Source organism: Sinohyriopsis cumingii, chromosome 5 (assembly GCF_028554795.1).
Source record: "Sinohyriopsis cumingii isolate HCF-2022 chromosome 5, ASM2855479v2, whole genome shotgun sequence".
NCBI lineage: Eukaryota > Metazoa > Mollusca > Bivalvia > Unionida > Unionidae > Sinohyriopsis > Sinohyriopsis cumingii.
The window spans coordinates 86,877,880-86,904,281 of record NC_142965.1 but is presented as its reverse complement, the minus strand read 5'-3'; the positions used below and the strand labels follow the sequence as shown (position 1 = coordinate 86,904,281).

The 26,402-nt window shown below is 33.7% G+C and overlaps 1 protein-coding gene across 1 annotated transcript in view; it reads right to left on the bottom strand.

Annotated features, from left to right (window-relative positions):
* Positions 1-25,284, bottom strand: part of LOC149799676 (leucine-rich repeat and guanylate kinase domain-containing protein-like) — a 37,760-nt gene extending 12,476 nt beyond the window's left edge. The window contains exons 1-11 of the mRNA XM_089959023.1: positions 25,030-25,284; positions 23,715-23,822; positions 22,384-22,465; positions 20,800-20,982; positions 19,009-19,133; positions 18,669-18,722; positions 17,654-17,743; positions 13,040-13,207; positions 12,020-12,126; positions 10,369-10,488; positions 6,374-6,470 (exon numbers count right to left, since the gene is read on the bottom strand). Coding sequence (XP_089815149.1) covers positions 6,374-6,470; positions 10,369-10,488; positions 12,020-12,126; positions 13,040-13,207; positions 17,654-17,743; positions 18,669-18,722; positions 19,009-19,133; positions 20,800-20,982; positions 22,384-22,465; positions 23,715-23,822; positions 25,030-25,269 — 1,374 coding nt within the window. The 5' untranslated portion in view covers positions 25,270-25,284. The remainder of the gene's footprint in view (positions 1-6,373; positions 6,471-10,368; positions 10,489-12,019; positions 12,127-13,039; positions 13,208-17,653; positions 17,744-18,668; positions 18,723-19,008; positions 19,134-20,799; positions 20,983-22,383; positions 22,466-23,714; positions 23,823-25,029) is intronic.
* Positions 25,285-26,402: the final 1,118 nt, after the last annotated feature.

Sequence of the window (26,402 nt, the reverse complement as noted above, 5' to 3'; positions counted from 1 at the left end):
GTTCAACCTGGCACGACTGAAGGCAAAGAGCAAAGTGTGTGAAGTCATCATCAGGGACATGCTCTTCACAGACGATGCTGCTCTAGCCACCCATGCGGACTCCCCAAGCATCATCATCAACAACTACAAATTTGAGGTGGTCAGTCAGTTCATGTACCTCGGCTTTAACATCACCAACAACCTCTTGCTCGATGCTGAGCTCAACAAGTGGATTGGAAAGGCATCAACAACTCTCTCAAGGTTGTCGCAGAGAGTGTGGAACAACAGCATGCTGACCCTGAACACTAAGATCACAGTGTACCGTGCCTGCGTGCTAAGCACTCTCCTATACACCAGTGAAACCTGGACTCTAAAGGCCTCACAAGAGAAAAGACTAAGCGCCTTTCACATGCGATGCCTCCGACGCATACCCGGGATCATCTGGAGCGACTGAGTAACAAACAACCAGGTGCTTGAATGTGCCAAGATTCCCAGCATGGTCATACTCCTCCGCCAATGTTGCATCAAATGGCTGGGCCATGTACATCGGATGGATGATGGACAGATTCCCAAAGACATTCTTTATTCGAAACTCGCCTCTGGCAAAAGGTCGATCGGACGGCCACATCTCCGCTTCAAGGATGTCTGCAAGCGTGACATGAAAGCCCTTCACATCGATGCCAACACCTGGGAAGAGCCTGCTCTAGACAGATCAAGCTGGCGACATGCTCTGATTACTGGTCTGAAAGCCGGCGAGGACAAGCTATGCTTGCTAGCTGATGAAAAATGATCACAGATGAAGAAGAAGCAGCTCCAACCAACACCAGACACAACCTTCATGTGCAGCAAGGACTGTCACTCCCGTGTTGGACTACATACACTGCACAACCACCAACCAGGACATCTCTCATGGGCACACTTCCATCATCTCTCGAGACTAACAGATGCCAACAACAGGGTCCTTGTAATGTAGATTCATTGTCTGCTCCAGTGGCTTATGTGGTTAGAGCATCTGCCTTGGATGCGGGAGGTCATGGGTTCAAACCCCAGCCGAGTCATACCAAGACTTACAAAAATGGTACTTCCACCTGCTTTGCTTGGTGCTCAGCATTACCAGCTTAGTGTTATGACTGATCAGCCTGGTGTCAGGATAATGTGACTGGGTGGGACATAATGCTACATGTCTGCAACATGATGCCCTGGTGCTAGACATCACTATAAGCTGCCACACTGCAGACATCGTAGCAATATGACTAGAAATGTATTAAAGCTATCATGTCAAAAATCCAAATCACACACACACACACGTCATTGTCATAATACACAATTAACATGATGTAGTGTCACTTTCACAACACACAGTTTACATCATGTAGTGCCATTGTTGTAACAAACAATTCATATCATGTAATACCATTGTCCTAAGACACAACTCATCTCATGTAGTGTCACTGTTGTAACACAGTACATATCATGTAGTGTCATTGTCACAACACAGATCTTTGGTACTGTGCAAATGATAGGATAAATAATTGTACATTATATCTTTTCTCATTAAAAGTCATTTATGACACATGTTTGTGGAAATATAAGTATTATATTCATTCTACTAACTTCATAAACAGAAACTTGAACTATCCCCCTTAAAAATGGAAAATCTCCCTTTATGAAATGTCAGTGCAAGAAGTACCCCTCTGTTTGAAAACCCTTGAAAAATCATGCTTATCTTTATTTGGTAAGCCTTCCATTGCTGCAGATATCATGCCCATTGTAAGGGAAGAGGTAGAGTCATCTATGGAGTTTAGTTCTACGCCTGCAAACCTACAGTGGCAAAGACCTAATGTGGCACAGTTATTACAGACTGACCTGATAGGTCCCACCAATAGCCCGTGGAAGACAGAATTTCTTGCCAGTCTGAGGCCTGATTATAGCAACCAACCTCTGATCAGGCAAAGTAATGCCATGTGGATGGACTGGTGAGGAACAGGAATGACTCACAAAAGTATAATGGTAGGTGCAGTAGCAAGAATACTTCACTGAGGTCAATCAGAAACTCTATATACTATAAGTTGACAGGCACTCTTATCCCATTTTGGCTTACAGGATATCTTTTGGGCACTGGGCAGAAAAAGCAAATTTTCATGGCAGTTTTTCAAAGGCAGAAGAAAAGATGAGATAAGAAAATCCCCAGCTGTGGAATATCATCTTGGATAATTATTCTCCTATGTGACTCAGAAAAAGATCGAGAAGGCGGCAAATGGTTTGCATTGATAGTTCCCTTTTCTTCTTCCTTTTGACCAGAATTAACTCTAGCACATGGCAAAGTCTGATAAATCTTGGATGGGGAGGGGCCATAGTCCTACTCAGAGCCTGGATAAAGGCTTAGGACTTCTGCATCAGAAAACTTTGTTGTCATACACTTCTCTGTCTTTCAACTATTTCTGAATGACTGTAGACCAAGTTATATTTGAGCAGCTTGCACAGGCACTACAAGGGTTGGTAGAAGTACAATTTGCAAACCAAGACAAGTCTTATTTGTCCTCTGACAGCCCTGAACTCCTTATATTTCATGCACTAGTGTGTGACTATATTGACAATGAAACTATTTAAGGTACAAACTATTGCTTATTAAGACAGAGTAAGAAGTAAAATACAAAATTAAATCAAACTTCAAGCAGTGATTGCACAAAGAAATGTTATTCAAGTTATGCATAACAACAACAAATGGTCAGAGATTAAGTCCAGGAAGGTGGCAAAAAAAAAAGATACATTAAGCTCTATGGATGAAAATTAAAACATAAAGCTATAAATACCAAAAGTAAAGAGAGACTGATAACACAATACAGACTTTAGAAGTGGATGGCTATTATGTCCAGAGAAATCCAGTGAATTTCAAGAGGTGACAGATATAATGTTGCTATACCAAGTGAAAACTTCTTGTGATAAACAACTGGTGGTAAATGGGGAGATAATTATAATGTAATCTTGGAAGAGCTTCTTCCCATAAATACTATAGTTATTGTCTATATAATACATAGATGGGTATTATCATTGTTTTGTCTTTTTTTCTGGAAGGTAGGTTTTTGGAAGGGAGCAAAAGTTTTGAATGTTAATGTGATCACGCAAGTATTTAAGGGAGAAGCTGAATACATCCAAACAGCGAAAGGCACATGCGGACAACTAGTCTAATAGGTGTACTAGGATTCATAGAGACATTCAAATAGCAAAGGGCACATGTGGACCACTAGTCTAATATATGTACTAGGATTCAAAAAGACATCCAAATAGCAAAAGGCACATGTAGACCACTAGTCTAATATGTGTACTAGGATTCATAGAGACATCCAAATAGCGAATGGCACATGTGGACCACTAGTCTAAGATGTGTACTAGGATTCATAGAGACATCCAAATAGCAAAAGGCACATGTGAACCACTAGTCTAATATGTGTACTAGGATTCATAGAGACATTCAAATAGCGAATGGCACATGTGGACCACTAGTCTAATATGTGTACTAGGATTCATAGAGACATCCAAATAGCAAATGGCACATGTGGACCACTAGTCTAATATGTGCACTAGGATACATAGAGATATCCAAATAGCGAATGGCACATGTAGACCACTAGTCTAATATGTGTACTAGGATTCATAGAGATATCCAAATAGCGAATGGCACATGTAGACCACTAGTCTAATATGTGTACTAGGATTCATAGAGACATCCAAATAAGCGAATGGCACATGTAGACCACTAGTCTAATATGTGTACTAGGATTCATAGAGACATCCAAATAGCAAATGGCACATGTAGACCACTAGTCTAATATGTGTACTAGGATTCATAGAGACATCCAAATAGCGAATGGCACATGTAGACCACTAGTCTAATATGTGTACTAGGATTCATAGAGACATCCAAATAGCGAATGGCACATGTAGACCACTAGTCTAATATGTTTACTAGGATTCAAAGAGACATTCGATTAATGGATGAGCAGATAAATGGATGAAAATGTTAAAAATACTGAAAATGAAGCAGTATCAACAGCAAAGGATACACCTGCACCAACAGTTCAATAAGTCTACAAAATTTCAACAAGATAACTTAAATGCTTTTAGAGTTTTGTCTCAAAAAACTAAAATATCGATAATGGATATATAGACAAACAAATGGAAACAAGCATGAGAAATGTTAAAACTGAATAACTGGAAATATGTGCTATTTCCAATTATTCAGTTTTAACATTTCTCATGCTTGTTTCCATAGACATATCTACATCACCAGCCTTAAGCAGACATGCTAAATTCAGAGAAAATTTGGAAACAGTTTAGGAACTTTCCAGATTCTAGCAGAAAGGTTTCTGAATGAGTATTACTGAAAAGAATAGGCTAATTTGTTTGATTAATGGTTATCTGACAGTTGTGTGTAAGTGCAATAGCGTCTGTTGAATCTATAATGTATTGTTTTTTTTTAAAAATCTCCATGCAAATCTGTGGCAAAAGAATAGCAGTGAGGCAACAGCTGAATTTGAAAAAAGGGTGAAACTCCTTGTAAAAAATGAATTTATTAATACTATCATTTCATTTCTTTCTTAACTGTTTGTTGGTTTGATTGGAACAAACGTTCAACTCCTTTGACTTGATGTACTTGAGTATATCATTATGACAAATGGCTAATGTACAGCTGAATTATCTGAATATGATGTGTTCGTTTTCAAAAAATTTAAAGAACATTTTAAAAATTGTTGATTTTGATGCATATTGGTAACTCCATAGCTAAATAAGGCAATGATTTCAAATTGTACATTAAAGACAAATGATGAATTGATATACAAGTTACAATATATACTGACTAATAAGTCGAGTCCAACTGCAAACAACACAGACTCTCATCTGCCATTGCATAATGCACTTGCAGATTAGCATCTATGCTGTTTGTTCTACTGAATACTCCCAAGAAACTGCATAGATATGCAGTTTGTAGTTGGGCTCTACCTATAGGTTTTTCTCAGTTTGACATTTTAAAAAATCCAAACTTTATTATATACAACCTAGGCTGTTAATTACAAATTTGATACCTCTTTCAAACTATGCTACACCTCTGAGCCTGAGTAGTTTTTATATCCCTTTCAAACTCTAATCCACATTACCACCTTTCAGACCTTACCATTTTTATATCCCTTTCAAACTCTAATCCACATTACTTCCTTTCAGATCTTACCATTTTGATATCCCTTTCAAACTCTAATCCACATTACCACCTTTCAGACCTTACCATTTTTATATCCCCTTTCAAACTCTAATCCACATTACTTCCTTTCAGATCTTACCATTTTGATATCCCTTTCAAACTCTAATCCACATTACCACCTTTCAGACCTTACCATTTTTATATCCCTTTCAAACTCTAATCCACATTACTTCCTTTCAGATCTTACCATTTTGATATCCATTTCAAACTCTAATCCACATTAACACCTTTGAGATCTTACCATTTTGATATCCATTTCAAACTCTAATCCATATTATCACCGTTCAGATCTTACCAGGTTAGTATCCATTTCAGACTCTAATTCACATTACCACCTTTCAGTTCTTACCATTTTTATATTCATTTCAAACTTTAATCCACATTATCACCTTTTAGATCTTAACATTTTGATATCCATTTTAATTCTAATCCACATTATCACCTTTCAGATCTTACCAGTTTAATATCTACTTCAAACTCTAATTCACATTACCACCTTTTAGATCTTGCCATTTTGATATTCATTTCAAACTCTAATCCACATTATCACCTTTCAGATCTTACCATTTTGATATCCATTTCAAACTCTAATCCACATTAACACCTTTCAGATATTACCATTTTGATATCCATTTCAAACTCTAATCCACATTATCACCTTTCAGATCTTACCAGTTTAATATCTATTACCACCTTTTAGATCTTGCCATTTTGATATTCATTTCAAACTCTAATCCACATTATGACCTTTCAGTTCATGCCATTTTGATATTCATTTCAAACTTTAATCCACATTATACTTTTCAGATCTTACCATTTTGATATCCATTTCAAACTCTAATCCACATTATCACCTTTCAGATCTTACCAGTTTAATATCTATTTCAAACTCTAATTCAAATTACCACTTTCAGATCTTGCCATTTTGATATTCATTTCAAACTCTAATCCACAATATCACCTTTCAGATATTACCATTTTGATATCCATTTCAAATTCTAATCCACAATATCACCTTTCAGATCTTATCAGTTTAATATCCATTTCAAACTCTAATTCACATTACCACCTTTCAGATCTTACCATTTTTATATCCATTTCAAACTCTAATCCAAGTTACCACTATTTAAATCTTACCATTTTGATATCCATTTCAAACTTTTCTAGTGTGACAAAATGGTAGTCTTTGCCAGGGGTCTCTTCTTGGAATGGCCTTCTGGTTGTATGTGATATCCTGAAAAGCATGAAGTGTTCAAAACAAAGTGAGAAAACCAACTTTAGGGACATATTGTTCTTGAAAATGACTTGATATATGGATGCAAATTCAACTGATTGTTGATTTATCAGACTCTTCTGTCAAATATATGTCACATTCAAAATAATTTAATGATGCTGAACTACTGACTTATAGTAGTCAAGCTTCAATGAATTATTGTCCACTATGTTCAACAAAAGCATTGATTTACATGAAATCAATCATTTCTGTGATTAATTACATCTCAGCCATATCATTGATGAATGCATTAGCATTGCCCATGTCCGTCTCATCACATCATAGTCTATTCATCATGAAGATTTACATGAGATCAATCATTTCTGTGATTTTTTACATCTCAGCCATATCCATGATGAAAGCATTAGCATTGCTCATGTCCATCTCATCATATCATAGTCTATTCATCATGAAGATTTACATGAGATCAATCATTTCTGTGATTTTTTACATCTCAGCCATATCCATGATGAAAGCATTAGCATTGCCCATGTCCATCTCATCACATCATAGTCTATTCATCATGAAGATTTACATGAGATCAATCATTTCTGTGATTTTTTACATCTAAGCCATATCCATGATGAATGCATTAGCATTGCCCATGTCCATCTCATCACATCATAGTCTATTCATCATGAAGATTTACATGAGATAATCATTTCTGTGATTTTTTACATCTCAGCCATATCCATGATGAAAGCATTAGCATTGCCCATGTCCATCTCATCACATCATAGTCTATTCATCATGAAGATTTACATGAGATCAATCATTTCTGTGATTTTTTACATCTCAGCCATATCCATGATGAATGCATTAGCATTGCCCATGTCCATCTCATCACATCATAGTCTATTCATCATGAAGATTTACATGAGATAATCATTTCTGTGATTTTTACATCTCAGCCATATCCATGATGAATGCATTAGCATTGCCCATGTCCATCTCATCACATCATAGTCTATTCATCATGAAGATTTACATGAGATAATCATTTCTGTGATTTTTACATCTCAGCCATATCCATGATGAATGCATTAGCATTGCCCATGTCCGTCTCATCACATCATAGTCTATTCATCATGAAGATTTACATGAGATCAATCATTTCTGTGATTTTTTACATCTCAGCCATATCCATGATGAATGCATTAGCATTGCCCATGTCCATCTCATCACATCATAGTCTATTCATCATGAAGATTTACATGAGATAATCATTTGTGATTTTTTACATCTCAGCCATATCCATGATGAATGCATTAGCATTGCCCATGTCCGTCTCATCACATCATAGTCTATTCATCATGAAGATTTACATGAGATCAATCATTTCTGTGATTTTTTACATCTAAGCCATATCCATGATGAATGCATTAGCATTGCCCATGTCCATCTCATCACATCATATTCATCATGAAAAGCAGTCCCATACAAAAAGTTTTAAAGGACTTTATGGACTGAAACCGAATTTGATATGAAGCATTACATTGGAAATGAAGAGACAAGTTATATAACTTCAGAAGATTTTTTAAAATTTTAATATAAAATTCAGCAATAGGTAATCAAGGAAATTAACTATTATGAATCAAAAATGTAAAATAAATATTTTATAAGCAAAAACAGTGACACCTTTTAGATTGGCACAGACCTATTTATAGTATACCCCTCTTTACTTTGACATTACTGGAATCTTCTGCTTCTACCAATAATGTGTATGGTTCCTCTGGAACATACTTGCACATGAATTCTTTGAACTGTACTTTAAAGTGAAATTCAGTCCAAATACAACCTGTCTTATATGAGCTCTTTGGACTGTAAATATTTTATTTTTCCATGATATGGTGTGATTGAAAAAATAACAGAGCTCACTGAACATTTTTTACACAGTATTTTACTCATGGCTAAATCATGAGTTTTCATTAAATTCAAGCACACTGAATGTGTGTGATGTCACTGGTACCACAAGGCAATGCTCTAGTGTGATCTATCATGGAGGTCAGCATGGTCCAGTGGGTTCCAACCAACAAATTGCCTTCATAACCTACAACTCTGAGACCTAAATGAAACTTGATACTTTGAAGAAAAATAATATTTTATGCTTGTGCTCATATCACATCAGTAATGTAAAGAACATTGGAAAACATCATCTATCTTTAATATGATGAACAACATGTGTGATAGTAATGAATGGCTGTAAACACTGCTGTTTGTATCAATAATATTTGATGAAGAACATACTTGCAAGAAACTTTTAAAGAGACACTTCATCAGCAGTGTGACCGTCAATTAAAACAGAAAAAACATGTTTTTTTACCATAAAGAACATGAATGTTATATAAATCCTGTTAAAGAAAAAAATGAATCAATTTTTGTCAAGCCATATTGTGACTTTCTCAAGATTACTGACTACCTCCTCAAACATCTCATTTTTTGCAAGAGATCATCATGGGGGCGGAGACATTTATTTCATTTTTCAAGCTGTTTTACATCATGGGTGCCTCTATGCCTAATAGTTAAATCACAACTGTACAATCTGCAACATGCAAACTTTTCTCCTTCACTAGACGATTTCACAAATCTAAACAGAACTGCATAATTGTCCTTCCAGTTCTGTTTTCTTTCCTTTGCTGGAGAAATTTCTGAATCTTTTGCTTTCCTTTTTTAAATAACCATTAGTTGAATATTACAAAGATGAGATACACTGAAAGTGGAAACTGCTTTGCACAATCCAATATGGTGGTTGAAGACTGCCATGGTAGCTTTGATTTCAAATAAACCAATCATAATTCTAGAACTCTATATCTCTATACACATGTGATACATTTACTCTCAGAATGGAACTGGATGCCTGTTCTAAACAGAAAATAGCAAGAAAATTTTGTACTTAATTTTTTTAAATTTAAAAAACCTGATTCTTAACAATAAAAATGTACACCCATATCAGGTCCAATATACTGAACAAATATGGGAAGCATGGGCCACTTGGCAGATATGTAATTAACACCAGCCATCCTGAAAATTAACATGAATTTAGAAAAGGAATATACAAACAAATGAATACACAAACAAAAAAATAAGAGCAGGGTGAAAAAGTAAGTATAAAAAGAAAGGAATGAATTAATAAATTAATGTAGAAGAAAAGCGACAAAAAGGAGATTTAAAAAATATGAATGTGCAAACAAATAAAAATAAATGATGATAATGACATAAATTACAAGAGTGTAAGATTTTAAGATCAAACTGAAAACACATACTTATTTTAATTCACAAAGTGACACTTCATTTTTGCATGTGGATATTTCACTATAGAGAAACCAGGAAATGAAATGATTCATGTTACTGTAGAACATGGGTTTATGGTTTTCAATGAATGTAGCAGTAAAGCAGTGTGAAATCAGTGCATAACTTGATACAGGACCTTATTTAAGAGGTCATGAGACACTGTCTCTGATTAATACATTGCAAGAGCTAATGGCATAATCCATCAATCAACTGGTTTTGTACATTTCATATTTAATAATATAAAGTGAAGATTCAATTCATAATATTACTGGTAGATTCAAGTACATTTGTTTTAATGCAATTAGTTTTTGTGCTAAAGTGATAAATACAGCATTCTCTTATTATAAAGTCCTTCATTATAACATAGTTCCTTTTATAAGGTAAGTATGTTAATGCATATACTATCATTATGTGGTAGCATAATTATATGTATTATGTACATGATTATGAGCCAGCCTCACTACAGGGCAATCACTCTATAGCTCCAATGAAATCAATTTATAATGACTGACTACTGCTTGATGCTACAGAACAGTACTAATAAACAGGAAGGTTATACAAATCTTACCCATATCCAAAGTAATCATTAAACTCCTCCACAAGTTTCAGGGCTAAGTCTTTCTTTCCTGACCCCTGAGGACCAACAAGAACAAGCATTGGGTATGGGGTCTCAATGCTTGGCAATGTGCTGGAAAGGGACAAATGGAGTCAATGATATGGATGTAAAAGTAAACCACAAAATTTTCATGATCGTAAGATTTATCTACATTTAGCAAAGAAACAAAATTTGCAAGAATATGTTTCCCATGTGTATACTAAGATAATGGGTAATACCTCAAGTTTTCCAATTGTATACTATAATGATGGGTAATACAAAAAGTTTTCACAGTGTATAATATAACGATGAGTAATACAAAAAGTTTTCACAGTGTATAATATAACGATGGGTAATACAAAAAGTTTTCACAGTGTATAATATAACGATGGGTAATACATTAAGTTTTCCAAGAGTATAATATAATGGTGGGTAATACTTAATGTTTTCAATGTGTACACTATAAAGATGGGTAATACAAAGGAATTTTAAGTGTATAATATGTACAATTTTTTTTCCAAGTGTATACTATAAAGATGAAAAATAGCATAATAACTGAGGCATCCAACTTAAAAGTCATATAAGGAAATAGCATAATGTGTGAGGTATCCAACTTAAAAGTAAAGATATAGCATAATGTGTCAGGTATCCAATTTAAAAGTAAGGATATAGCATAATGTGTCAGGTATCCAACCTAATAGTCATATAAGGTAATAGCATAATGTGTCAGGTATCCAACTGAAATGTAAGGATATAGCATAATGTGTGAGGCATCTAATTTAAAAGTCGCATTTTAATGAGTGAATAAAATAATACATATTATTTTTGTAAAGTGATAAAAATAATCTTGCAGCTGTCCTCAGTTCAAATAATATTTATCAAACTCATCAAACAATTTTAATCTTTTTCTTGCCAAAATTTGAAAATGAAAGAAGTTATTCAAATTGTTGAATAAATTTAGTTTGAAATAAGTACTGAAGTAAGTATATATTAGTGTTTAATGGCAACTCAGGATAATAATGACTATAGGGTGACAATTAAAAGTAAAGTTCCAAATATGTAAAAATGAAAAATTTCATCAAAACTTAAGGAAGATAAACCCTTCCAAAAATGTAAAAATGAAGTACTACAAAATAAAATAAAAAGGTACAGATGTTAACATTTTCAAAATGTATATGAAATAAATTATAAGGGCAAAAAATTATAAAATATTAAAAAAACATATGGTCAAAATGTGTTATATAAAATGCATTTCTCAAACAATCCAATATTTCTTTGGCGTTTCATCATCAAATTCCAAATTTGAATTCACGTTTTTTTAAAAATTCTATCTCACATGGTGGAAGCTGATATACTTGACATGTATGTGTTCTACTGTCACTGGTCACTAATTGATATATGCACTCTGGATGAGATCTACCTTTCAAGCAGAATGCATGAGTCAGGTATGTGTGTCCAATACACAAATAACACAGTACAACTTCATCTCTAATTTAAGATCATATATATCTGAATATGAAAAAGGCATGCTCATTATAAAACCTTGCTGACCAAACTTGAAGTTCCAATACAAAAATGATTCTAATCAACCTCCCACCAGAACTCTGCTTGATGTTCATATTACCTGTCCCAAACTCTGCTGGTTTGCAGAAATGAGTACACAACATGCATGATGTGATCTCTGGCTGCTATTACCTCTGCTGGTGGATTAAACATGTTGGTGGCAGCAACCTGGATGCAAAATAGAAAACATACATGTATAACTTTATGTCTCAGCAACCATATACAGTTGCTCATAAGATGGGTCAATCTGTAAACAACATAGACTCTGATCTGCTGTCGCATAATGCATAATGCACCAGCATATCAGAGTCTCTGTTGTTTGCTCTAATGATTACTCATGACAAAGTGTATAGAACATGATCTGCTGGTGCATTATATGATGGCAGATCTGGGTCTGTGCAGTTTACAGTTGGATATGACATATTAGCAAGCATGTGAAATACTTAGATTTAACCTGCATAATTTTCTTCTGCTTATCTTATCAAAGAAGATCTAACTGTATTTATGGATTTTTTTAAAGAAATCAACAACATACTGATGTCTTTTACATAGATATGCATAAGCTGGTTATATTTTGCAAACACAGAAATTTAACATGAGAGGCAAATTTTTCATATAATATATGACACTATTCTCCACTTCAAGGTACATCTCTTTTCATACATCATCCTTTTGCCAAAAGCATATTTAACAATCAGAGCCATGTTTTAGCAGTGTTAAATTAAAGAACAAATTCTTTATCAAATCAACAAGCATAAGATGCTGAGTGACTGCCTGAATGTCAATATTTATAATGACAAAATAAACAATAAGCCATTTATTCCATTCTAATTTCATGATGATCCTTATGACAGACACACAAATTTAATTTTTTTAAAATAAACTGCAAGAAATCAAATAAAATGTTGACTTCTTTTTGTAGGATTTCAGTATGGGTGTGGTTACTGTTTGTGACCTGGCAATTAATGGTCCTACTGATGTGTCCAAAGTAAAAACATGCACTATAAACATTTTCAAAAAGTCATGATCAAATGAGTAAGCTCTCAATTAACAATGAAAAATATAAAAAGAAGAATGTAACCTTTTCTTCCACTTCCACTTTATGCCTGTCCAGACTGGTCAGACGCTGAATCCTGAATAAAACATTGAGTCGGTAATCTGGTAATTCTTGGATTGGATTTCGTAGGAGGTTTAATTGCCACAACATTGAAAGATCTCTGATGTACTTGATCTCACTGATATCAATAACCTGAATTATAATAACAAGAACTGCAGAAATTGGACACCATCACAAATCTTCCTTCAAATAACTATCAAATGCCATATATGCATAAGACAAGTCAACAATCAAACAACACATACCCTGATCTGCCATTTCATAATGCTCAAGCAGATTAGGGTATATGTAGATAGTTCTACTCATAGATCTTAACAAACTGTAACCTGATTATCTGTAGTGCATGGAGGTTGCGTATGAAGCATTTCCAGTAAGTATTGCTGCTGGCTGATATTTACCGACTACAACACAGAATGAAGTGAATGATATTATATTTCTCACCGTGGGCAAACTTTCCAATTAAACACCCTAAATAAATGCACAATAAAGTAAATAATGGCACAACATATATAATCCTATATCAAACGCTATGTGTATAACCTGTGCAGGTACTTGTAAATGAATTTAAAATAATAAAGAAGAAATAATTTGGAGATAATAAAATAGTGAAACACAATTCTTTGGCTAATTAATAACAGCAACAACAAGGGCACAAACAAATAAAAGAAAAAAAGAAACAAATCTAATTGAAACTGAATGTTGAAAGTAGCATTTTATTTCATAAAGTCAATTATGAACCTTCATTAATGATTATGTTCTCTATTATGCAAATCTGATGATGAAATTCTTCTGTTAAGATCCCTTAATTTTATAAAACAATCACATACAAATAAATAATTTTCACTGTGTACTTTGTTTCCATTGCACTGAAGCTTTATACTACAAAAAAATTAGACAATAAACATTTTTTCATGAGTGATCATTTCCATTACATACGGAGATTGCATACTTTTCTCAAATGCACACGTTTCAGACAATTATTAGCAGTAGTTTTAAAAACTTATTATATTTTTAAATGTGCAATCCAAACAGAAATGTATGCATCTGATGATTAAAATTTCTTTTGATTTTTCTAATGAAAAAATTAAAAACAAACAAAAATAATTTCCATTGCTTATTTTATCTCCATTGCATTCCATTTTTCCATTGCGTATTTTATTTCCTTTGCATTACACTTTTCACTGCATAATTTAGTAATATTGATCTATAATCCATCGAACACATTCCACAACAACTAGATATTTATCAAATTTCTTTTACAAACGGTGAACCGTATACTATTTTATTTATGGGCACTTCTCGTTTCTTTAGCTATGTTGACCCATCTGCTTTTGAAGTGTCCACCCAACAGTCATCCAAAAAATTTAAAGGCTTTATTTGTTTTGGTATTCTCCATAGTGTAGGTGATTGTTTTTATGTGCCAAATATATATAAAAAATTGGAAGAAAAAAGTATACATTATTTTTGTTCAGGAGTTGCTCTATTCTATTTGAGTTTTATTATTTTATTGTGGGTCATATTCACATGGTCCCTGGAGCTGGTCCCTTTGTTTTCTTTCCCAGAATATTTTTTATGACATGTACTTCCCTCCTCAGACACTAGGTTTTGTGTAGTTAACAGAACTAAATACTAAACACTTTTCAAAGATGGATTCCTTGGTGATGATAGCAGTTATCTTGTCCAGCGGCTTAATTACCTACTGGATGTTGTAAATACCTAATATGAGAGGGAGATAACTAGGTTACTGAAAGGGTCTATAGACCCAGATCTGCAATAGCAGATCTGGGTCTGTGCAGTTTGCTGTTGGACTCTCTACATAAAACCAAGTACAGATAGTAGTTAATTAAAAATCAATTACGGATTTTCTTTTGTTTTTTATTATGGGCTTAATGCCATTTTTCAGCAACTGATAAGTTATATATGGCAGCCAGTATATCTTTTGGAGGAGGAACCCGGGAAAACCCCAGGAAGAACCATCAACACACTGGAAGCTTCTGGCAAGCTTTCTCACATACCCATGTTGGCCATGTCCAAGACTCAAAACCATGCAGACAGAGGTGAAATTCAGTGGTTTGCAAAGAGAAGCACCTTAGACCAGTTAGCCACCCCAATTATGGATTATTTAGTCTCTAACTGAATATGGAAAAAGTGTGTTGCTGAGTAAAATTTTGCTGGAAAACTTTTATTAAAATACTGTTAGTTTTGATGGGAAATAAGAGGTCCTTGGAACAAATTTACTATAGTTTATAATATTCTGATGACAATATTCTAAAGTGTTGAAAACTTTTAGATAACTTGTTTGTCAGAAATGCTATTACTAATGTTTATTTTGTACTTGAAAATTTCTAAGTCATAATGCATTAGCAGAACAAAGTCATGACTTCTAATTTAAAAGCTGTCCAAAACTGTTCCCATAGCTCATCATACAAACATAATGCATTTTATTACAATGCTGATGCAATACAGCTCTTTTATTATAACATGAGCTTTGCAGGTGGGTGGGTCAAGTAAACATATTATTAATTTATTTTAATTAACTTTAATTTTTGCAACTATCTGTTGTTGGTCAATTAATAATTTTAAATAAAAATGTTTTACAAAGAAAATACAGATATAGTACAAACCTTCATGTTGTTTTCTTTCAATCCATATTGTCATACATTTGACAGAATGAATCAACTACAATTTTTAGATAAGTTTGGTCATGGGGTAAATGGAGGTAGTGACTAATCACATTATAATGAAGCATGTTCTGATAAGGAAGAGTTGTAATTTAATCATTATTACCATACTTGTTGAGATGAACTCATATCGTGACTGTTTCATTTTATGACTAATAGAAACACACATTCTTCCAAAATCAAGAAAGTGCCTACCATACATTTCAATGAATGCCAAACACATTTGATCCAGAAAACAAAGCTTTCACAACAACTGATCTCTATGTTCAGGACTCTGGTCCATATATTATACATAAAATCCATTGATGGGCAACTTAAAACACTCTAGGCTGTGCCATGCCAAATGACATTTGCAATTAATAAACAAGCTGAGTTTGGCAGGAAAGTTATAACAACACATGCTATGGTTGGAGTTATCAGAGGCTAGGTGATGTTTTTATATTTGTCTCAAATGGACAACAAAATAATGATATTTTTTATGGATCTTATGGACTTGGTTATATCCAGAATTAACTGTACATTTAGTCAGTTTTGTGGGACCTTGCCAGATTTTGCTCACATGCATTCACCTATATTATGTCATACTGTGAAATCACTTCTGCTAGGCAAAGCTAGTGACACTTGTATTGGTCAGAAGGTAAACTAGCCCTTGTTTTTGGTCAGAAGATAAAGTGATGCTTGTATTGGATGGAAGGCAAAGTGACCCTTGTACTAGTCAGAAGTTAAAGTAACCCTTGCATTGGTCAGAAAGTAAAGTGACATTTGTATTTGTCAGAAGGTAAAGCTACCCTTGTACTGGTCAGAAAGTAAAATGGCCATTGTAGTGGTTACAAGGTGAAGTGGCTTTTGCATTGGCCAGAAGATAAACAGGCACTTGTATTCTTCAGAAGGTAAAGTAACCCTTGTATTGGTCAGAGGGTAAAAAGGCCATTATTGGTTAGAAGATAAAATGGATACTGTATTGGTCAGAAATTGAAGTGGTCTATTTGTGTGTATGGGTCAGCAGTGTCATTACATGGACCTAGATAGTTCAACAGTGACACAAATATTCTGCAACTCTGCAGTCCTTGACTGTGTGCATTCAAGAATGTGGTTTCCCTTCCATACCCTTGTTTTCTTGAGGCTCTTTAGTTTACCATACCTCAAAGATCATTCTATGCCAACACACAATATAAGTTTTTAAAATATAATTATACTACACCTGCGAATGAAGTTCACTTTTCTGACTGATTTAAAATCAAAATATAAAGCAGTGACATCATAACTCACACAAAGAGTAGTATCAGAAAAACTTATTTTTGACAGCATACAACTTTACTTTAGAAACCAATAACAGGACTCTGCATTTTACCTCAATTTTTGTTATAGTTCAGAACAATCCGCACTCTGTCTGCAGACTCCACTATGCAATCATAGTTACAAAGGATGAAATAAAGGTCAGTAGTGTTTATATCTAGTTTTATGAGTCTTTCATAGCAGTGTTGAAACATGTAGTAAAATTTATCAGTGCACAATGATTTAAGTTGTAAATGACAGGTGGTCATTCATAACAGAGGTCACTCAAATTTGTGGATATTTTTGGTGGTTTTACCATTTAAAAATCTGCTTTACTGGCTCCACTGATATGCTGCTGGTAAAACTCACTTCAGGGACATTCCTGATGGACTTACCACTGCAAATGTTTATTTTACCAGTTCCACTAAATGTCACCAATAGAACTAAATTTTGATAATAAAACCATCAAGAATAACCTGATATTGTCATAAACAAGAATGTTATCTCGTAGGTTACAAGTTGTTCCATTCATATTGTAAAGTAAATGTATATGGCAATAAATAAGAACAGAGTTTATCTAATTTAATGAAGTGTTACTTTTTCTCATTCTCTCACAACTCACCTCATTGTCTTCTACATCAACAGATTCCAAAAGGTCATGATCCTGGAGGCCTTTCAAGCTGCGAATTTTGTTTCCAGATAAATTGATGACCTAAAAGCCAAATCAGAATTGTGTCAAATATGTAATAGCTATTAACCTGTGAGATAAAACAAACACAAATTATTGTGAATGGTTAGGCCTGGCTTGGGTGGTATGTGAATTTGCACAATTCTAGCATGAATTCTGGATTCTAACCACAGAGCCACAGATGTGCAAGTTGGGAATTCACTTGTTTGCAGGAATCTGTATAACATTTCTCTTTCTCTTTTTCAATTTTGATGATGTGATTATTGATATATGAAGCACCTAGCCTATGGTTATTTTCAAAATGGACATTCCACTTTTATCTGTATTTTATGTAACCCTGTCTCTTAATTGGTGTGTGTGTGTGATTTGGATTTTTAATGTAGCTTTAACAATTTTTCAGTCATTTCGCTATAATATCTACAGTGTGGCAGTTTATAGTGTTGTCTAGCACTGAGGCATCATGCCGCAGACATGTAGCACGATGTCCCACCCAGTCACATCATTCTGACACCAGGCCGACCAGTCCTAACACTAATCTCTTAATGCTGAGCACCAAGCAAGGCAGCTGTTAGTAACATTTTTGTAAGTCTTTGGTATGACTTGGCCGGTGATCGAACCCACGATGTCCTGCATCCGAGGCGGATGCTCTAACCACTAGGGCACCAGAGCGGTGGTTGTCTCTTAATTGGATGGACAGAAATTTATGGTTGGAACAAAGTACATTTACATACTCATTGAAGTGTAATGTATACATTGTCTTAGGTTTCTAACAAATTATGAATACAACAGAGTAGTTTGGGGGGTTCCAGTAGGTTAATTATGAATACAACAGAGTAGTCTGGGGGTTCCAGTAGATTAATTACTATTCAACATTCTTGCAAATCAGTGCACTTAATACACAGAATTACTAAATTACTTTCACAACAATATTGGTAAATTATTTTATTACCTTCAACTTCCTCAATGTTTCCAAGTTTTGAATTTTCTTTATTTCATTGTGACACTGAAAGAGAATACATAACAATGCAGTTAACAAATACATCAAAACTAAGATTGTAGAGATTAGAAACATTGCATTCCTGCATGCATACTTTCATCTGAATCATGTAAATAAACTGACACGAATTCTTTATATCAAGGACATTTTCATTCACAAATGATGAAATCAACATTTAGTATATATGAGTCCTTTGCATGGATCTGTCCATTAAAGCAGGTTTCAATAGTAACATAAAGTTAGTAATATAAGTTGTGAAAGGTAATAAATAAACATATACTTAGATACTAACCAGATTCAAAAACTGTATTGGCAGGTTATCCAGTCTCTGGATTTTTGTAACCTTGTTATGAGCCAGACTGAGAGCTGTGAGGCGTTGGCAATTATGGAGACCATTAATCTCTCTGATTTGGTTGTCTTGATTATAATTAATGAAAATATTTGTGGTAAATGACGACATAATAGTTTGTTTAACTTTTGTCTAAAGTCATTTAAATGATCTATGTTATGAAAGGTTACATCATATGAATTTACACCAAATTACAACCAAAACACACTGAAATATAGTGTGATTTTATTTTACATAAATTAATAGAGTTTTTCACTCTGAATTTAATGACTTTCTAAATGATTACAAGCAATTACTATTAACAGTATGAAACATGTATGAAAGACAATAAACTATATGCAGGAAAGTCAATAGACAATATGCATAAAAGTCAACAGACTATATGCATGATAGTCAACAGACTATAAGCATGAAAGTCAGTAGACTACATGCATGAAAGTCAACAGACCATATGCTTGAAAGTCAATAGACTATAAGCATAAAAGTCAACAGACTCTAAACATGAAAGTCAACAGATTCTAAGCATGAAAGTCAATAGACTATCTGCATGAAAGTCTATATACTGTATACATGAAAGTCAACAGACCATATGCAAGAAAGTCAACAGATTATATGATGAAAGTCAACAGACTAATGCATGAAAGTTAACAGACTATATGCATAAAAGTCAATAGACTATGTGCATGAAAGTGAACAGACTAAATGCATGAAAGTGAACAGACTAAATGCATGAAAGTGAACAGACAATATGTTTGAAAGTCAACAGACTGCATGCATGGATTGAAGAGGAAGAAAGTATTAAAAACATACAAACACAGCATCATGTTTGTGAAACATGTTATATTACAGTAAAAAAAATGATAAACTCCTCCAAAGTTCAAAAGGTTTAGATGATGCAAAGTAGAGAAATGGCATAAAATTAGTTCACTTATACTTAACTCATTCGGCCCCAGAGGTTTTTGTCATTTTTGTCTGAAATGTGCGTAGGAACGAGATTTGGGGTGCTATTTCTGAACACATCGTAATACAGTGGTTTTCAACAGATTATCCATGAGAATAATGCCTAGTTGTATTAGAAACATCAATTTCCATTGGTTATTTTGCTTGCGCATGAGCAGAAGGGTAAAAGTTGGAGTTTTTTTTTTTTTTTTTTTTTTTTTTTTTTGCTTAATAGACCCATCATTTTCGTATGGAGACCGCAATTTATTCCAAATGCCCACCTTATCCTAGTTTTTGCAAAGGTTCACCTGTCTGTGTTCAGTTAAGACCGGTATGCCTTAGATCTGAGGCCAAAAAGTCTAAAATCCGGACACAAAATCGCATTCCGATCTCGAGCGAATTTTGGGTGAAAAAAAACCGGGTCCAAAAAATGAGCTTTTTCTCTCTGTATTTTGTAGTGCAACTAGAACTTCCAGATTATTTGATACCATTTTAGAGCTATATCTGTCTGCTTTTTTTTAATACCACCCACGTTGGTCTATCTTAAATGGCCTCGATGCTGCAGGGCTTTGAAGTAGGGTACAGCCTCATCACGCCTACAGACGGGATCGGGGCTGAATCGGTTAAATAAAAAGATGTTACCACATTTTATTTTATTTTACTTGTCTATATCAACAGTGACTGGAGTGATGGATGCAGACAGATCCAAAGAAGGAGGGACAGGGGCAAATTATGATACAGCTGATGCAAGGCAGTGTGCAGCTGAAGCATGCAAAAATCATAAGACAAGGATACTGTCAAGATTGAGCTTGCTCAAATAGTGGTGTGCAGACAAATCTGACATCTCCGTAATCAGGTTGAAAGAAAGGTCCACTTCCTTGAGGTTCTTGGGAGGTGTGAAATCCAGAAGCTTGGAGATCTTGTTGTGAGAGGCATCCAACAGCAGGAGGTATGGCAAATTACTCAAGGGAGATAAATCTGAAAAGCAAATATTTAATTTGTACCAGAAATGGGAGAACAAAAGTAAAATGGTTTTCATTAAGTCAGTGTCATAAATAAGCCTTTTTTGACGTGGTCACAGCCTGATAAAAGAAAAAATAGTTTCAGGAAACTCACTGAAATATGTATGACTTCAACTGGAATACTATCTGGACATGTAAAAATTATTGATTCACGAAGATCAGAATTTTGGCTTTAAAAAAATCACTGATTTGGTAATTGATATATCTGTGAATAATGTAAAACATGTAAAATCCTACTGTATAATTCCCTTGAAAAGAGAAAGCAATCCTATTTGACAAAACAGAACTTTGCTTTTCACTAGGTGATTTTCCATGTGACTTTGAAGTCAGGATAAACCCTGTTCCCAGTCAGCCTACTGATCAACTAAAACGAAACAAAAAAATTGTCCATCATACAAGCAAATGATTTTCATTTTATCCTCTCCACTTTTATTGTTAATAATTTTAGTATATAAAAAAGAAGGCAATGATAAACACCCATAGATACTGTTTCAAATCTACACGAAACAAATGTAAATTGTTCAACTGGGCTTCAGTTAACAGACATCCTGGAATAATTTGTACGCCTATTTTCTTCTCCAGGATGTTCAAAATTCTACCACACGATGATCAAGGGATTTCCATTTCTTTTCACTATATACAAAAATAATAAATTCTTGTTATCCTAACTATTCTGAATTCAAACTACCTTTACCACCAGTCAGTTAATTGTTCTTAGTAATTAATTTACAATATCCAACAAAGAAAAATGCCAACTCAGATATAATGTTCTGCCTTGTTATCACTACTCAACAACCTGGTGTTGACACTAATAAGGGTATCACTAAGTCTAAGATGATAGTTACTGATTTAGTCCATAAAAGGCTTTTAATTTTCAGTTGGCCTATCTACTCCCACTATGATATAAAGAATCAATGCCAGCATTGTGCTCAAAGAATGTCTGTACTATGCTTTAAAGCTCAGTGTAGTAGTGTCACTGATATCAAGTGGCAACAACTAAAGAAGTACCACATCCTTACTGGTTAGACCGCTATGATGGCCTAGTGGTTACAGCATACACCTTGGATGCAGGAGGTTGTGGGTTTTAACCCCTCCTGAGTCATACCAAAGATTTATAAAATGGTACTAGCAGCTCCCTCGCTTGGTGCTCAGCATTACGATGTTATAGTGTTAGGACTGGTCAGCCTGGTATCTGGATAATGTGACTGTGTGGGACATGATGTCACATGTCTGCAGCATGATGTCCCAGTGCATGGAAAGTTGTTCTGAAATTATTCCTCACTGTAAGGCCCTTGTTTGCAGTTTGGCTCAATTTATAAATGAGAATAATAGTATGATTTTTAGGTAATCAACTTACCTGTGAGTTCATTGTAAGGAATCTCAACCCTCTGCAGATGAATGTAGTTGCCCAGGGCACTGATATCAATCAGGCTGAAACCCTGCAATCAATTAATGAATCAAATAACAGTTCTAAAACATAAACATATCACATTCATATTAAAAATAAGTTTCAAATTATCAAAACAAATAGAATCGTTGAACATAAAAATTTGAATGGGCATATGCAAATGATGACTAAATTAAAAAAATCTTATTTTTATTAACATTAGTTTGAATAAGCTATATCGTTGATTGAATAAATGAAATTTTTACTTTATATTATGATAAATTAACCTGCAAGACTACATACCAGTATTTTAAACAAAATGCTATATTTTTCACAGTAAAATTCAATTCATCAAAACCAAATAAACTGTACATAAAACCTCATGTATGTGCTGGTGATGAATTGGGTTATTATCAATGGTCATGATTGTGAGTTTGAAAACTTATTACAATCAGGAAAACAAAGTGAATTCTAAGAATATATATTCTTTTTAAGGTATAAATTCAGCCATAATATGGCTGAAAATACTTTTTTTAAATTCACAAAAAATAACATTTTTGCACAATATCTTTGAAATTTACAGTTTTTTCTTATTCTGATTCTCTCCAGGTATGAATTAATAATAAGGGCATATCAGCTGAAGCAACTAAATGTAGCACAATGTGTGAATGATACTAGTTCCACCTATTTAACAAATCTACCCTAAACCCAAAGAATTGTTTTCTAAAAATACTGACCAAAATTCCCTGTATCACGATAAGCAGACTGTCATGCTAATAAATTTACCGAAAACACATAAAAAATTTAAAATGTGTTTAAATTGCATACAACATTTTAATCCAAACATTTAGTCCACAACTATTAGTGTATTTGCTTCTACTGTATGTACTGTCCATGTTTTATCATAGTGCAATGGATCAATATTAATTATGCTACCGTGATAAATTTCAGATGTTCCATATACATTATAAATGAAAGTAGTCAATACAAATTTAAAAAATCACTACAATAGAACTATATAATCAAAAACATCCTGAATTAGTCTTGGACACAAATCCTTTTTGATGAATTCTAATCACATATTACTTTCTGATGATTTTTAAAGGCCATTATAAATTTCTTGTTGATTAAGATAGTCTGCTATCAAAAGTCTGTGTTTTGTGGTTGCAGAAAGTCACAATCCATAGTTTTAAAAAATGCAATCAATTCCAAAGCAGGGAGAAAAATTCCCAATATATTAAATTCATATCTAAAGCTCAGCAAGTACAGAAATAAATTTTGTTAAAATAAAGAGTACATACTGGTATGGTCACATTGAGGTACACTTGTCCAGTTCCATTAGCAGATCGTCCTAGATTTGAGAGACCTCTGGCAATGGTTTCTTCATCTAGAATACCTCCAGGTGAAAGCTATTATCATAAAAAGAAATACTGATAAAACATCAATGCCTGAAAGTAACAATTTATATTAGTAAAATACCATTAAGTTAAACTTGTCATAAGATATGGACTGCTTATTAAACTTTCTACAATAATAAACATTATAGTGCAATAATATCCTCGTGGGTGAATTTCCTGTGAATAAGAAGTCTAAAGTAAGTGTAACTGAATTTATGCTTCAAATATGCCAAGATTTTTATTTATAAATAAAACCCAATATCCTCACACATTAGTTAGAACCATAGTTGAAGATCTGCTGTTGCATAAAACACATGCAGATCTGGGTCTATGCAGTGCATCATATGATTCAGATCTGGGTCTATGTTATTTTTTGTTGGACTGGACTTATAAAATATGGTAAATGGATGTAGAAATAAACCACTTCTGCACATACAGCAATTATTACATTAGAAAAATATTTTGTTTTTATGAGAAGAGAAGAAAAAGTAAATTTGATTTAACATCAGCGTGTATATACAGCAGTAAATACAAATTTTCAGCAATTCACTGACATAACATAAGAACAGCAACGGCAACTTAAAGAATGAAAAAGTTGAAAAAGCAGCTAAAATTTCTGGCATTCATGCACCCTGCAAAATTATATATTTCACCAAACTACTAACTTCTGATGTGCAGAAAATGTCAGTTTCTAATGCCGTTTGATTACATTTATGTCTAAAACTAAAGGCAGACAAATGAAAATTCCGTTCACTAGATGTACACAAGCATTGGGCCTGTATCACATTTGAATTACTGCTATTCAGGAATAGCCATGGTAGCTACAAGAAAATAAAATCATCTATACAATATGTTCACAAAAGTAATAACTTGGAAACGCTAGGCCTGGCAGCACTATATCACATTTCAATAGTAAAATGACAAAATGATGACAGATTACATCCATGTTGGATGAGTTGATAAGCACAGGGGTATTCTAGCTGAAATGCATCGACCTGAAAAGCAATTACTTATATCCTAGAGAAATGGGACAAAAAATAAATGGAGACGAATTTTCTCTCCGGAGATCCTCAGGAGATGTACATATGACAAAAACTCGCAGATTGAAAGATTTTAGCATAACATTGTATAAAATGTGCTGCATATCAAATGGATACATATATGGTGCCTCAAATAAAATCTTAAATAAATAACTTTAAAGCAAAACTGTCTTAGCAACCTCGATGTCAGCATCTTCGGTTTCCGGGGACTCTTTTGGTGTTCTTCCTTGGGCACTTAGGTTTCTATCACCTCCGTCGTCGTATTCCGTCAGATTTGTGACCTCTCTTTCCCCATCTAATTTAAGAATATCTGCATCATAATTCAGGACGTGAGATTCCCCACCGACATGCACAAATCCATCATCTATAATTGGTGTAAGATTTCTATTTTGGTAATCGGACAGTTGGTCGTCCGCCATCTTGTTTATGCTCTTGGATACCAGACAGACCGGTATACATTGCATTTACAACTAGTGTAAATTGTTACTGTTAGTAAACCAGTCTTCAAAGCTGGTTCTGTTTAAATCACTAGATGAGAGTGAGTTGAGACGATTCTTGAAAATAAATAAATAAATAAATAAATATCACATTTTAATAAACAGGTGGCATGAGAACCACATATCAGTATTAACACAGATCTGAGGGATTGATTTATCGGACTATGTCTGTATAACTTCGTTTGAACAGTGCCATAACTATTTAACATGTCAGAACCATGACAACAGTTTTGTCTTTCTTCTTATTTTACGATCATGCCGTTCAAACTTTTCTTATCAATTTAGTTCAATTAATATGTTAGACCAGTGTGTTATTTATAATGAACTTTTTTAAAAATAATAATGATGTTTCAGACCATTTATGAGTCATTAACTGTTGAAAAATTTAAAAACACTTTCAATAAGAACATAACAAATCAAGCTTTAACTCAGTTGTAAACGTTTAAGTCATTATATTTGCAAGATGTAAAATATATTAAAATTGTTTATAATCAAATCTCTTTGAAATATATAGTCATCATTATTACAGTTTTAATGACTGTATGCTGACTGAGTTGAAAACTTGGCAGAAATTGAAAGAACCTTAACTTGTGCTACAAATTTATCACATACTTTAAATCATGTTTAAACCATTATTACAAGGCACTTTCTTTGGTAAGTTTGAAATCCATATAATTATTATTATTATTATTATTATTATTATTATTATTATTGTTGTTGTTGTTGTTGTTGTTGTTAGTAGCAGTACTAGTAGTAGTAGCAGTAGTATTAAATTGTATCATAGAAATGGTCTAATGTAACTGCAATAGTATATGTAAATTATGGTTTATCCTCATCACTTTTTATAGTTTATCAGCAGAAGGTTACATTTATTGTAAAACCATCTTTCTATAATGCCACAAAGGTTCTATTGCCACTATAGATTGAAAACTTAACAAAATTGTTATTGTTGTGATCATACAGATTTAATGTCCTACCAAATTCCTTTATCTTCGCAGGAAACATTTAAACAAATTACCTATAAAGAAATCTCGCACGAATTCAATATATAAAAA